Source organism: Chenopodium quinoa, unplaced genomic scaffold, assembly GCF_001683475.1.
Source record: "Chenopodium quinoa cultivar QQ74 unplaced genomic scaffold, ASM168347v1, whole genome shotgun sequence".
In the NCBI taxonomy this organism is placed as follows: Eukaryota; Viridiplantae; Streptophyta; class Magnoliopsida; order Caryophyllales; family Amaranthaceae; genus Chenopodium; species Chenopodium quinoa.
The window spans coordinates 4676167-4692410 of record NW_018745024.1 but is presented as its reverse complement, the minus strand read 5'-3'; the positions used below and the strand labels follow the sequence as shown (position 1 = coordinate 4692410).

Below are 16244 nucleotides of genomic sequence, written 5' to 3'. Positions count from 1 at the left end.
AACAAAACCAAAAAAAGAAGAGATTATGTAGAGTTGTGGTGAATTGAGTCATCATGATATTAGAAATTGTCCAAAAAAAGTGTAATGGTACTTTTATATACATATAAGATTTTGTTGAATTTTTATATTTAATAATATATTATTAATTTTGTACTAATCATAGTTTAATGCTTTGCAAATATTGTTGAATTTAAAATAGAACATATTCAAATGAGTGACTAAATATTTGTTCATTTTTCAAATGAGCAATAATTCCTTGCTCATTTATCAAATGAGCAAATAGTTAACTATTCATTTTGTCAAATGAGCAAATAATTATTTGCTCATTTGGCAAGTGAGAAAATTAGCTATTATATGAACTTGGAACAATTGCACTCTTGTTTCATCTCCCGGTCCAAAATCAGCTCTCCTAAGGTCAAATGAGCAAACATATCTTTTATCAATCATCAAATGAGCAAGTAATTCCTTGCTCATTTAGCAAATAATCAAAAAGGAAAATGCTCATTTCTTAAATGAGCAAAAATAGTTGCTTATTTGTGAAATGAACAAACATTTCTTTACTCATTTATCAAATGAGCAAGAAATTCTTTGAACATTTATCAAATGAGCAAGAATTCATTGATCTATCATTTAATGAGCAAGCATCTGTTTGCTCATTTAACAAATGAACGAATATTTCAAATGAACACTGGATGTATATAACAAGGTATGTGAAGTAAAAACAAACAAAAGATTGAATTTTAATTCAAATATAATCATCACTATAATAAAAAAAGGGTAGGCTTATGTTGGTAAAATTTATTTATAAATCAGTTTTACATCATTCAAGACTACTTAAAAGTAGATAAAATCTTAATTTACCCAATTTCCTAAACCAAAAAAGACAAATCATCACTACTAACTATTTAATTCCCTAACATTCAGCTTTCTTCAGTCTTTTGCTTTTTCTTCTTCGGGCTCTTCTTTTTCAGCATTTTCTTCTTTGTCAGCAACAGAAACTTTACTTTGCTTTTTCTTCTTCTGAGCAATTTCTTTAACAGATTGAATAGTGTTCACTTCACTTGTAATTATTCCCAGGGTGTACTTTTCACGAAGTTTAGCCAAGATTATCAGCTGCAAAATAAATAACATAATCAAACCCTATACAATTAAGGAGACTTCAATAACATGAGCAAACATTTATTTCAATTAACATTTATAAGACAGTAACTAAAAGGATTAAGGGCTCAAACTAATTTCAATTAACCCACAACAATGAGCAATAGTGTATTTTTTTAGGCTTGAATTTTGAAAGTTCAACAATGAAAAGGATGATTTCCTATTTTCTTTGTATCGTTTATCATGCTTTATTGCAGGCCAAGCTAACCATTGGTAATATCCAGGAATTCTCATGTTTTCTCTACACAACAAATGGGCTCAGAGCAATTTGGTTTATGATCTAAGATGGAATAAATGCTCACTGCAAATGCTTTCTCTTGACCTTGCAGGTCCAACAGAAACTTAATGAGTCGGAGTACAAAGATTTTGTCGGTTATTTGAAGGCACTGAAGTAACAAACTATGAAAATAGGTTCTGTTTTGCAATCTATTGCAAAACTGTTTTTTGGGCAAGAAAAACTACTCCAGAAACTACAGTGCAAAGGAGTTCATGTTTTTCTACAAAAGTGCATGCCCAAACCATTAATGTCACTAACAAACAACACCCTCCAGCAATAAAGCATCAAGTTTTCCATAATTCAGATGTAAATCATCATTCTCTCATGAGCCAAACCATATACAGTAGCATAAATATGGACCCGTTACGTATTTAAAATCAATCAAGTTGCGTAAATGCGTAAGGTCCAACAACCTAATCACAAGTTTCCTCAGTGACCAGTAAAAGTAACACCACAAGTTGCGGTTGTAACTTGTAAGGCAATGGCCTAAGGTATTGCTAGATTAATGGACCGTAGACCTCAAAATTAAAGTAAACATTTGATAGGAATCCTTGCTCATTTATGAAATGAACAAGTAAATCCTTGCTCATTTGTCAAATGAGCAAACATTTATTTGCTCATTTGATAAATGAGCAAGTAATTTCTTGCTCATTTAGCAAATAATCGAAAAGTTAATTGCTCATTTCTTAAATGAGCAAAGAATTAATTGCTCATTTGTGAAATGAGCAAACATTTCTTTGTTCATTTATGAAATAAACAAGTAAGCAAATAGACCAAAACATCTTATTATTAATGAGACTAATCTGAAAGACTTACATTATTTTTCTTCAAACCAGGATCCCACTTTGCACAACCCATGTATGTTTCCATGAGTCTCATCACTGCAACTCCACAATGCAAATGATTTTTATCCAAAGACTTCCATGAACCATTAATCACAAAAATATAACTCATCAACTAATCTACAAGAACTCCCATACAAGAAATACAACTCATCAACTAATGTACAACAACAACAAAAATAATAATAACTCAAATAATAAAAATAAAATGAGCAGAAACACATACATTGTATTTTCTTGAGGAACATTTGCATTTGCAGAATCCATAGCAATTACTTCTAGGTTTCCAAAAAAGAAACAAAGAAAATGTAAGATAATTACTCAAATGAAGCAAAAATAAAACTAAAATCAACTAATAATTACTCAAATAAAGCTATAATCAAGCAAAAAATAAGATAAAACCAGAAAATAAAACATAATTGAGAACTAAAGTAAACCGAAAATCAAATTAAAATACACAAAATAAATAAAATACCTAAAATCAAACTAAAATCAACATAATAGCACAAATTATCAGTGATTTCTAGGTATAAAAAAACGAAAAAAACTGGACAATAACGAAAATAAGGCAAAATCAACTTGATAACTACTCAAAAAACGAAAATAAAACTAAAATCAATGAAAAAAACAAAGTAAAACATTATCGACACAAATTGATAAACAATGTGAGCTGAAATCAACGAAAATCAAACGAAAATAAAACGAAAATCAACGATGAATGTAACTGAATGTGACCTAAAATTAATTGAAAACACGAAAATATAAACAGTAAATTCACCTTGACAAAGAATTGATGAAGATTGAAGAAGTAGTGATGAAAAATCAGAGAGAATAGCAGAGAGAAAGAGAGTAGAAAACAGAGAAATTGAGTGAGGATAGAGAAAATAGCGTGTGAAAGAGGAAGGAGGAGAGAGAAAAAATGCAGGAGTTTTGTTTGACCGGGATTTAATTGTGGTCGTTGGATGCAATTGATCCAACGGTTATAATGAGTCCTCACATATTATAGAGTTCTCACATAAGGGATGTGGTCTCATATGATCTCATTTCTATATATATATATATATATATATATATATATATATATATATATATATATATATATATATATATATATGGTGTTTAAAGAGCCACAAATTCACAGTGACGAGTGATGACAATCGATATCAGAATCACCCATAACCGGAAGGAAAGCTTTAACCTCTTGAGCTTTCCCTCAGTCTCAATTATGAAAGATACTAAGGCCCTGTTCTCTTCACCTTAAAAAAATAATATTGAGTAAAAATAATTTCAGTTCAGTGAAAATAAGTTCAGTTCACTAAAATTAATTTCAGTTCAATAAAAATAATTTCAGTTCAGTAAAAATAAATTTAGTTCAGTAAAATTCAGTTTTCTTAAAGAAAAATTATAATAGAAAATCAGTAAAAATAATTTCAGTTCAGTAAAAATAATTTCAGTTCAGTAAAATTAAGTTCAGTTCAGTAAAAATAAGTTCAGTTCAGTAAAAATAATTTCATTTCAGCAAAATTAAGGTGAATCAAACAGGGCCTAAATGTACGAAGTATAATATATAGCTCAAAATATTAAACCAAGTTATAATTCCAAGATATTAGACTTACCAAATTCGTTATATTACGGAATTAAACACAAACAAGCTCAAAAATAAAGACAAATTTTTAACTAAATTGAATGTACAATAAAATATTGTACATCCATTATAAAGTTACCCAAGTATAAATAAAAGTTACCCTGATATAAATAAACGTTATGAAGTATTTATATTTTTTTCATAAAAGTTAACCAGAAATTTATAAAAGCGGTCCTAAATTTGATAAAAGTGACCCCCTCGATATACAGTAAATATACATCTGTAAAAACAAAAATTAAATCAATAGTGAAAGGTTATCTTGTTAAATATCAAATGGACATACTTTAGGTTGGGGATCGGAACTTTCTTTATTAAATGCTATCCATTAAAAGAAAGGAAATAATTTGAAGTTAAAAGATAATAAAAAAATTCCTTATTTTAACCCATCAAAATTAAGGCACCGCTTTAATAATTCTTGTAGTGCAAGAATAATAAATCACCTCTATAAATATAAGGTTTAAACTCATATTTTCTTATCTCGTCAAAACCTAATCTAGCCACAAAAAAAATATACTCTTACCTTCATATTCAATAATGAAGAAGCCATCGAAAGACGACTTAAAAGTTTGCTCCGTGACCGTTAACCCCATCAAACGAGTAGCTTCGTCGAAAACCGATACTCATGAGATTCGTGTCTCTCTTCTCTTTCGCCATTGGCGTGAGGTCTGCCTAAGTAATCCAGAGTGCCTTACTCAAGAAGACCGCTACATCTTGTGGAAGGAGCCATTTAGCAACAAAATTTTCGAGGTGACTTTTGTCATTAAACCCGAAAATCCCGATATGGTTGAATGCTACATGACTAATGCCCTAAGAACTTGTAAGACGAATCTTCCTACTTACGTGACTTCGGTTGTTTTGAGGTTCGTTATTGCTAAGGTTTCGCGGTGCCTCCGAGAGAATGTCATCTTTGATAAAGATCTTCAAGCGTTCAAATTTGAGTTGGCAGGTGTTGTTGATGTATCTACCGTAGTCGATGTTGGTCGCGATATATATGACGAGGGAATGATGAATATGATGGCGGTTTAGGTCCATTAGGGGTTTATTTAAAAGTCAAGAAATAAATAAAATTTAATTACTGTAATTAAAACCTAGTACTTGTTAATTTGCTATCATTCTTGTAAGTTAGTTGTTGCAAATGTTAAAGATGATTTCAAGATTATTGTTAAGATATATATGTATATATATTCTTTTATTGTATTTTAGCTAAGGATATATTTAGATTGATATGATTGTAATTAGTTCCTAAATATATGCCTTGTATTATGGCTAGCAATATGCGGCTATCTTGTATATATTGGGAAGTCAGTGAATGAAATCCCTTGAGGAAAATATTCCACAAACTCTTTCATGGTATCAGTTGCCTAGGGTATTGCTGTGACTCGACATCAGGGTGGTTTGTTTCTTTCACAGCGTAAATATGCCGAAGAAATAATTGATCGTGCAGGGATGTCATCGTGTAAACCGTCTCAAACACCGGTTGACACGAAATCCAAGCTCAGCGCTACCACTAGTGCTCCTATTGATGATCCATCTTTGTACAGGAGTCTTGCAGGGGCTCTACAGTACCTTACATTCACTAGACCGGATATTTCTTATTCCGTTCAGCAGGTTTGTCTTCATATGCACGACCCCAGAGTTGATCATATGTCTGCTCTCAAACGGATTATTCGGTATGTTCAGGGTACTCTTGATTATGGCCTACATTTGTATCCCTCATCTATTTCTTCTCTGGTTGCATATACTGATGCAGATTGGGGGGGGGATGCCTGGATACGAGACGTTCAACGTCAGGTTATTGTGTATTTTTGGGGGATAATTTAATCTCTTGGTCGTCTAAGCGCCAACCCACATTGTCCAAATCTAGTGCAGAGGCCGAATATCGTGGGGTGGCAAATGTTGTCTCCGAACCATGCTGGATTCGGAATCTTCTCTTGGAGTTGCATTGTCCGATTAAGAAGGCTACCCTAGTTTATTGTGACAATGTTAGTGCTATTTATTTGTCAGGAAATCCAGTACAACATCAATGTACGAAACACATAGAGATGGATATTCATTTTGTACGAGAAAAGGTGGCACGTGGGGAAGTTCGGGTTCTACATGTGCCTTCTAGACATCAGATTGCGGATATTTTTACTAAGGGTCTTCCGCGAGTCTTGTTTGAGGATTTTCGTGACAGTCTTAGCGTCCGTGGTCCTCCCGCTTCGACTGTGGGGGTGTGTTAAGATATATATGTATATATATTCTGTTATTGTATTTTAGCTAAGGATATATTTAGATTGATATGATTGTAATTAGTTCCTAAATATATGCCTTGTATTATGGCTAGCAATATGCGGCTATCTTGTATATATTGGGAAGTCAGTGAATGAAATCCATTGAGGAAAATATTCACAAACTCTTTCAATTATAAATTCGATTATTTTTTTAATTACACAAATTATGATATATATTGCATTTTTGTACCCATTAACAATCGATATAAAGTTTTGTAACTTTACATGTGAGTTAGTTACTCGTTACTTTAATTTCATTATTGTCTTCATCGTTTGTAACTTTGCACATTGAGATTCTTATTTTTGAGTATTATATCTTTGATTTAAGTCAAAATATTGTTATATCGACATATCGTATATCATTTACATACAACAAAATAGAGTGGCCGTGAAGCATTTAATTAGCAAAAGTATAATACTCCATTTATTTCTAACTACATAAAGTTTCCGGGGGTAAAAAAACAGTAATTTTTTACATCATATTATTTGTTTTCGATCAATATTATATTCTATATACTCTAACAAATACAGAGTACTTCTATTCAAAAAAAAAAAAAATACAGATTACATTTTGTTGTTGATACATTTTGGTGATCTTTCTTGGACATAGTCTTTTCTTAACTAAGGCAAGTTTCTTTGAAAAACTAAGGAAAGTTCATTATTACATTGTATTTTATCCTCACTATCATTTATTTCCTTAACTAGGCATTAAACAAATAAGCAAGAGGGAAAGTAACTGATATTTTTTTGTTGATATTTTTCTACTGTTTTGGTTTTCGTCTTAGATAGAATGATATATTGCATCATTAATTTGGCAAGCCTTTTTATTTGTTGCACCAAGTGCCCATGTCATCAATCATACGATGCATATGACTCAAAGAGGGTAATAAACAAACCGTTCTTATTATATATTCCACTAATTAAAGGAACAGTACACGTATGAGGTTGTTTTTTTTAAAAAAAAAAAAAATCCCTACTTATAAATTTGTACAATCAAGAATCAAGAACTCGTTCACAATATTTTTTATACGTTGTTTAGTTGTAGACATTTCACAACCTTTACTCGCATCACTTTTTATGGTATTAATTATGTTTTACATAATGTGAAGCAATTGAATATTTTTTGTGAGATACAAAAAAAAAATTCAATTATTTTTCATGAAACGGAGTTAGATAGTAAATATATATATATTAAAAAAAATGTTATTTCTGAGGGATATATATTAAACAAAGTATAATATGATGGAAAATTTATAGTCCTCTCAAAGGGGAAGGGGAGTTTTGAATCATTTTTTTTCTAAACAATCACAATTTTGATTGGTTAAAAGGGGTAATACCACATGACACACATAACAATTTGTAGGTGACTTTTTACTATTTAACTCTATTAATTTCAACTTGTATTATTTTTGCCTTTTAAGTAAAAATTTTAGTGTTAAGTTTATCACATAGACATTACACTAAACTAATAAACTTACCAAATTAATTATATGGAATTAAACATACAAGAAAAAAACTAAAAAAAAAAATTCATTGTTATTAGAGATAAGATACTTTCCACATTTTATTATGACACACAAACAATAATGGAAATAATTACGAGTAAATTTTTTTATCAAATCCAAATTCAAATCAAATACTCATCACTTTTCCTTGGTGTGCAAGAATAAAATAGTCCCCTTATAAATAATTAAATACTCCTCTTATTAAAAGCGTTTACATTCATTGTTTCTTAATTACCTTCATCCACCAAAAAAACCAAATAAAAATAAAGAAAGTAGCCTTAAAAATTTTACTCTATTTCCGGCAAACAAGTTCAACAATGGAGATGATCAAAACCCAACAACCTTCAAATTTGAAGCCTAACAAAGATGAATTCAAAGCTTGCTCCATAACCCTTAACCCCATCAAACGAGTAGCCTCGTCTAAAACCGATACTCATGAGATCCGTGTCTTTCTTCTCTTTCGCCGTTGGTGTGAGGTCTGCCTAAATCCAGAATGCCTTACCCAAGAAGACCGCAACACCTTGTGGAAGGAGCCATTCAACAACAAAGTTTTCGAGGCGTCTTTTGTGATTAAACCCGAAAATCCCGATATGGTTGAAAGTTACATTACTAATGCCCTAAGGACTTGTAAGAAGAGTTTGCCTGCTTACGGCGTGAGTTCTGGTGTTTTAAGGTTCGTTATTGCTAAGGTTTCGCGGTGCCTCCAAGAGAATGTCGTCTTTGATAAAGATCTTCAAGCGCTCAAATTCGAGTTGGGGGCTGTCGTTGATGTCTCTACCATCTTGGATGCTGGTCATGCATGATATATAAGATCAAGAATCGTGATAATGATCGTTATTTAGTTTTAAGTTTAACTATAGAAGTCAAAAAATATTTAAGTATAATGATACGGATTTATGTTATCATTCTTGCATTGTCTGTAGGAATAAATGTAGTACTTGTGCTTATATAATGTCAAAGCTGTATTTTTCTTTATCAATTTGATTATTTTTTTTTTTTTTTTGTAGTACTCGGCACAAATTTTTGTCTCTCTTTGTACACCGAGTATTTCTACTTCGAGAACTAGATTATACATTAGAATCTTTTTCTGTATAAAAATTGCAATTAATTTAAGTTCATCTATACAAAATTAGGAAGAAAAAATACCATAGTGAAGTACGGAGTACAACATGTCGATTCAATATGAACCAGTACGGCAACAACCCCTTTAATGTCCAATCAATATAGAGGTCAAGTTTGGTAATTAGAGTTTTGACCAAAAAAAAGCATAAAGTTAGAGGCCGGTTTGACTACATAAATCATCTAATAAAGGGGCTATTCACTTCAGCTTAATTTCTATTCAGTTCAGTTTAGTTTAGCTTCAATCAGTTCAGTTAAGTTAAGTTCAGTTTAACTCTTAATTTCCTTCTCTCATAAATATTCATTTCACCTCTTCTCAGTTCAATTCAATTCAGCTTCATTCAGTTCAGTTCAGTTCAATTCAGCTCCTTTCGGTAAATGTGAGCAGGCCCTAAGTATTCTTTGCCACTATAATGCCTCTAAAGCTCTAATTAGCATTTGCATATGCCCTAATTAAAATATACCCAAAAATCATGTTAAACCTAGTGGTGATCAAGATGGGCTTGCGCAGTCGGGTTTTAGACATACATAAAATCCGCCATGAAGTCATGCTCGGCTTGCCTAGTAATTTTTGAAAGGCCAATCATTTTTATAAGATTTGTTGATTTGATCAATTACTTATTTAGGCCCATTCCGATGAGTAGGGTAAACATTTAAGGGGGTGTTTGGTATCAAATTAGTAAATGTAAGGGAATGGAAACAAATTAGGAGGGGAAAGGGTAACATATAGTGTTACCCTTACTAGTTGTTTGGTATTACTAAGGAAACGTAAACAATTATAACTAATCCATTTCCTCTTGTTTGGCATAGATAACTTGGAAACAAATAGCTTTCCTTCTAATTTTTGATGTCTTGGCTAACTTTTGATATACATTATACAATGTAGAGCAACACTAATTACCATAATATATATATATATATATATATATATATATATATATATATATATTCGGGATCCCGTGAGACCATCCCCCTATATGAGACCATCTCTTATATGAGACCAAATTTGGGCCCTTGAACTAAATAGATCTGACGGATGAAAAAGCGCATAGTAATGGAAAAATCAGTAAATACACCACCTAATTGTCATCTCTCTCCACCTAGCTAACTAACTTCTCTCTCCACCTAGCTAACTAACTTCTCTCTCCACCACGAAGCTTCATCAATGGCGGCTAATCAGTAACGTTGTTTCTCATTTCTTCAAATTGCTTCATCAATTGCTTCATCAAATTAATCATAAGCAAGTTCACACCGACTTTGCTCGCCTTGCGCTACAAATCATCAATTACTAATCACATTTCCATCGCTGCTACAAATCAAATTCGCAAGGTGAATTGCATGTTAATTGAATGATAATTTTTGATTTTTTAGTTTGTTCTGTTCTTATTAATTTGCATATTTAATTGCATCAATCACCAGGTTATTGAATTGCATGAGAATTTTCGATTTTTGAGGTTTGTTCTGTTCTCATTGAATTGCTTGTTTAATTGCATCAATTATGGATTTGATTGAATTTACTTCTTTGAAATATTTTGAATTAAATCAAAAATTTAGGTTTGATTAATTTGATAGAAATTGAAAATTTGCAATCAAATTTAAAATGAGCAAATGAATTGAAAATGAGCAAACCTAAATATTGGTAATAATATAAAAAACATATAATGAGCAAACATAATTAAATTGAGCAAATATAAAAAGGAGCAAATGAGCAAAATAAGTTGGTAATTATGGTGGTGGTAGGGTGCAGGGGACAGGGGTGGCGGCGAGGGAGTGAGAGTGCGACAGGTTGTGGTGGTGATATTGGTGGTGGTAAGGTAGGAAGGAGAGAGAGTTTGGTGGTGGTGGTAATTGTACAGTGTAAGAAAGAGGGTGAAAAATGGGATTCAGCTCATTAACATGAGTTGCAGAAGCAGTGAAAGTGAAAGAGGTAGCTGTAGCTAATGAGCAAATATTTAGTTGCTCATTTATCAAATGAGCAAGTGGTTGTGCTTCTTAGATTGAGCACTTCTGTGTGCTGTGATAATCTGAAATTACCGTGTGTATGTGTGTGTGTGTGTAAGTGAGTGTAAGAGTGCATGTGTTAGAGTGTGTGTGTGTGTGTCTAAGAATGTATGGTTTTTGCTGGCAAATATGCTATACTGAATGCTATATATGCTAGGTTTTGCAAACATATTGAAGGGTAGCATTATCAACTTTTACTCCTTTTCAAATCATCATTTCTGATATCAAATCATTGAGTTCCTTGGTTTTCTTGCCTGCACACAAGCCCCACCCCCCTTCTTCTTGGTCTATTTCCTGCACACCAACCACATTCCCTTCTTACACTTACTTATACAAACCTATTCCCCCCCCCCCCCCTCATCTTTCTGTTTGCAATTCTGAATTCTGAATCTGATTTCAGAAATGATGAGCAGCAATGAAGAACTTGACAGTCATTCTAGTACCATCACAAATGTGGCAACTACTCCTACAATAGTAGTTTCTCCTAAAGTAGCACCTTTGCTCACTCCTGGAGGAACAAAAGAATGGCTTCCAATATACCCCAATGAGTTGAAACCAGCTATAGGGATGAAGTTTAATAATCTTGAAGAGGGCCTTGAATTTTATAAAAGATACGCATTTGCTGCTGGATTCAACACAAGAAAATCTACAACTAAAAGGCAAAGAAGAAGCAAAGAATTGAAATCACGGTATATCTTATGCAATAAAGAAGGATACAAAGAGAAAAGAAAGCCTACTGTTGAAAAAGATTTAAATAACAACGAAGGAGAAAGCAATGAAGAAAAAACTTCAATCAAAAGGAAGAGACTCGTTACTCGTAATGGGTGCAAGGCACATATTATCATAAAGCATTGTGATGATAAAAAATTCATAGTGTCACAATTTCATGAGGGACATACTCATCCACTTTATACACCTAGTTGCAATCTCTTCCAAAAAGAAGGAAGAAAAATGAACATATTGCACAAAAAAAAAATTGTGAATAATTCTAAGGTACGACTTTCAAAGCCTCTTATGTTTCATGAATTATCTGTATGTTCTAATAAAAGTAGTATGCTCATTTGAAAAATGAGCATTAAATTATTTGCTCATTTGACAAACTGTTTTGTTCTTTAAATAGGTGAATATTGGTCCTGTTACAACTTTTCGAATGACGAAGGAAATTGTTGGAGGATATGATAACATCGGTGCATCTAAGCAAGATTTCAAAAAATTTCATAGAGATTTGAAAGCATACATTCAAGGAAGTGATGCTCAAATGTTCGTGGATAACTTTACCAATGTGGAGCGCTTTTTTCTTTGATTTTGAGATGGATGATGATTATTGCCTTTGTAGAGCATTATGGGTTGATCCCCTTTGTAAAAAGAGTTACGCTCTATTTGTTGATATGGTATCCTTTGATACCACATACCAAACCAATAGGTAATTCATAAAAATCACAAATCATTTTTATGTTATAACTATAGCTTAAATTAATAACTTTGTTTTAAATGAACTTAGTATAACTGTTTGTTTATTTCACAAATGAGCATTGACTTATTTGCTCATTTCAGAAATGTGCATTCAATTATTTGCTCATTTGACAAAAAAGCAAACAATTGTTTGCTTATTTCACAAATTAGCATTGAGTTATAAGCTCATTTGACAAATGAACAATCAATTATTTGCCCATTTGTCAAATGAGCATTGAATTATTTCAGTAGCCGATGACAATTCTGATTTCATAATCTGAATTCAGATTCTATCACAGATTGTGAGTGCGTGTATGTATGTGTATATGTGTGTGTGCGTGTGTGTGTCTGTGTCTAAGTACGTGTGTCTGTGTATTTATGTGTGTGTGTAGTTATTTGATCATTTAAAATTTAATCTGTATGTGTAAACAAGTACAACATGGTGTTTACTCCATTTACAGGGGTTGACCATCATAAGAGTTGCATTACTTTTGCTGCTGGTTTCATAGCAAAGGAAGATATAGTGTCATTTAAGTGGTTGTTCAGATCATTTCTCAAGGCAATGGGTGGAAATGAACCGAATTGTATGATTACAGATCAAGATCCAGCAATGAAAATTGCTGTTAAAAGTGTGTTTAACAAGACTGAACATCGCTTCTGTATGTGACACATAATGAAAAAGTTACCAGATAAGGTGGAGAAATCAATCATGCAAGAAGAAACTGATTTCCTAAAAAAATTATGTGCTTGTGTTTGGCATCTTGAAATTGAACCTGCTGAGTTTGAAGAAAGGTGGAACAAGGTGATGGTTGAATACCACTTGGAAGAACATGAGTGGTTAGGTTATATGTACAAGATAAGGAACAAGTGGATTCCGGCGTATTTCAGAGATGTGTTCCTCGGAGGAATAATGCGTACAACATCAAGATCCGAAAGCGAAAACAACTTTTTTTGCTCCTTTATCAATCCTCATGTGTCACTTGTTGAGTTTTACTTGAGATATGAAGCTGCAATTGATGCCCAGAGACACACTCAAGGTCAGAATGATAATGATTCAAAGCACAAATATCCTGAGTGCAAAACACCACTAGGGATAGAAAAGCATGCCTCACATTTATATACTAACTCTGTCTTTTATGAATTTCAATATGAGGTTGAAATTGCTTGTTTTTCATGTGGTGTTGATGAATTGAAGAAAGAAAATGGATTGGAAGTTGTAAAAGTAAGTGAAGGAAATCGGATTAGAACATTTGATGTTGTGTTTAATCCAACTAACTTTGACACCACATGTTCTTGCAAGTTGTTTTATAGACAAGGAATTCCATGTAGACATATGATTTGGGTTTGGAAAGCAAAAAGGTTTGAAACCAATCCTGAGCAGTATATGCTACACAGATGGACTACTATGGCACTGAAAATTTAGGGGCTTTGAAAATACCAATACCTTGAAGGATTTCCACCTTTCATCTTCACAATCATCCGATATTGGTGTGGGATTGTAAAGTAGTACTTCATGCAACTTGAGAAAAGCCCTTAGACAAAGGTGAAATTGTCGGCTCACGGTTTCTCCACTTCTATAGAAGTAATGTCCAGTAGACCTATTCTTCTTATGATGAGCCAAAGTGTATAAAAACATGGCTACTATCTCTTGAAGCGACATGTTTTTTGTTCCACTCAAACCCCCAATGTCTCTAAGCATCTCACAAATAATATTGAAAGTTCTTCTATTAACGCGAAGCTCACTCTTGCATTTCACATCACTCTCCTTATAAAGCCCTCTCAATACTAACATCCGTAACAATTTTTTGTTTCTTTTCCTATCTTTTATTTGAACCCCCCTTATTAGCTTTTTCTTCCTTATAGAACGCATAAGTCGAGGCATTGTACAAGAAACACAGAAAATAAATGGCAATTGAACCTGATAAATGGCAAAACAATATTTATATCAATCTCTAGTTAATCAAATAACAAATATTAAAGTCAACTAGATAGTTCAATAATTTCACTGAAAATTTAAGTGAAGGCTCAGATGGTCATAAACCAATTTTGATGAAAATGCAGGATAATAATTAAATAATATAATCTGACATATGGTCATAAAATCTTAGGGGATTATCAATAGGACTAAGTTAAGCCAGACTGTTGGAAATAAAAAAAAAAAAAAAAAAAAAAAAAAAAAAAAAAAAAGTTAAGAACATAACATATCTTTAAAATGCATAATAAATTAACTCACTAATTCATTAAATTAACTCACTGAAAAGCCAGCAAGCCTAATCTGATTAATCTGAAAGGCTAGTTTAGCTACCTGTCCATGTATCATATGAGTATGACCTTATTTATTTTCAAGTCTAAAACATTGTATATCCATTACACTAGCAATCTTTAATCTTTCTAAGTATCTTAGGAAAAGTCCATGTCAGACATATAGCCAAGCAGATTAAAACTAAATTTTGCTCATTTATATATTCTTAACACTTGTCACAGCATCTTAGGTCTATATCCATTACCAAAGCACCCATATAACTTTTGTAAATGAACTGATGCAGGACAGGACTTTAGCAACACAGCAATCATAAGCTTCCAAAAATCACTAATCAAACATTTAACATAGAGACATCATTTCTTCTCCATTTTTGAAAAAAAAAAATTCTAAATATGTGTGTGCGTGTGTGTATGATTAATTCTGTGTAAAGTAGTTTTGGAAACTTAAACAAGAGCAGGATAATCATTTCATAAACCAAGCATTAAATTAGTGGTAGATGCCAAATAACATATTCTAGCCTAGATGCCAAATAGAATTGGTAGTTAGTGGTCTGTTTTTGGTAGCCTAGATGCCAACATAATTGAACTTAAATTATGCAAAAACCACCAAACCATAGCAGCAGGGGGGAGCGGCAGCAGGGGAATAGCAGCAGGGGGGAGGGGCAGCATCAGGGGAATAGCAGAAGGGGGGAGGGGGAAGCAGTAGGGGAATAGCAGAAGGGGGGAGGGGCAACAGCAGGGGAATAGTAGAATTCCTCGGCACTTATGGGTTGTCGATTTGTCCATAAGCAAAACAATAGCAATCAAGTAACAAGAATTAGAGACCCAATATGCCTTAAAAACCAGCAAAGCAATAGCAATCAAACAACATTAACAATCTGCCTCAAAACATTGATTTTCGCTAAACAAAGCTGATTATTTACCATTGACATTTGCTAAACAAAGCTGATTTGCAGATCAAAACATCAGTAAGTATTACTATTAAGCATAAAATTGAAATTTGGGGGAAAAGAAGCCAAATAATAATAGCAAATTATAATAGCATAAAATCGAAATTTGCATGACAAAACATCAGTAAGTATTATTTCATAAAATCGAAATTGATATCATGTTAGCAATAATGTCATGAAGCAAAAAGCAGGAGAAAATAAAACTCAAATAAAACTGAAAAATTAGGATAGAAAACCCTAGAAATTAATTAACACCATAAATCGAAAATAGCAATCAACACAAAGAAAAAATATAGATCGAAAATCAAATTAAATAGCAATCTTTCAATATACAGTAGAAAAATCAAAACGCAATCAATAAGACAAAATTTTTATAAATTCAACACAACTCAAAAACTAGGGTTCTTCAACAAAAAAGTGAGAGATCAAACCTTGAGTTTGTTGATTTCTGGAAATTTGAAGTACGAAATTTAGAATTCTTCAGCGAATTTGTGGCTTCGATCGATCAAAGTTGAGGATTGTGGGGAGATCTGTTGTATGAGAGGAGAGAGAATAGATAGAGGAAAGAAACGAGATTTGTTTCCCCAAGTTTTACAGTGGAAACAAAGTAATGGAATGGGTTAGAAGAAGGAAACGGTTTCTATTACTTAACTCTTTAACCAAACATCTTCTAACGGAAACGGTAACCCGATTCCGTTACTAACCCCATAAAAAGCCCATACCAAACATGCTCTTAGTGGGATCAAGGGTTATGGAACAA

General features: G+C 32.5%; 1 protein-coding gene across 3 annotated transcripts; it reads right to left on the bottom strand.

Annotated features, from left to right (window-relative positions):
* Positions 1-9772: 9772 nt before the first annotated feature.
* On the bottom strand, positions 9773-16244 carry LOC110708352. Of its 3 annotated transcripts, XM_021886467.1 has the most exons (3): positions 15916-16227; positions 13717-14190; positions 12449-13279 (listed from the first exon to the last, which is right to left on the bottom strand). In XM_021886467.1, the coding sequence occupies exons 2-3, from the start codon at positions 14152-14154 to the stop codon at positions 13235-13237; spliced, it is 483 nt and encodes a 160-aa protein (XP_021742159.1). In that variant the 5' UTR covers positions 14155-14190; positions 15916-16227; the 3' UTR covers positions 12449-13234. The 3 variants fall into 3 exon arrangements, 1 of the variants encoding a protein (XP_021742159.1); XR_002508713.1 differs by lacking the exons at positions 12449-13279; positions 13717-14190 and adding an exon at positions 9773-10128 and having other exon boundaries at positions 15916-16244; XR_002508712.1 differs by lacking the exons at positions 12449-13279; positions 13717-14190 and adding an exon at positions 9773-10125 and having other exon boundaries at positions 15916-16244.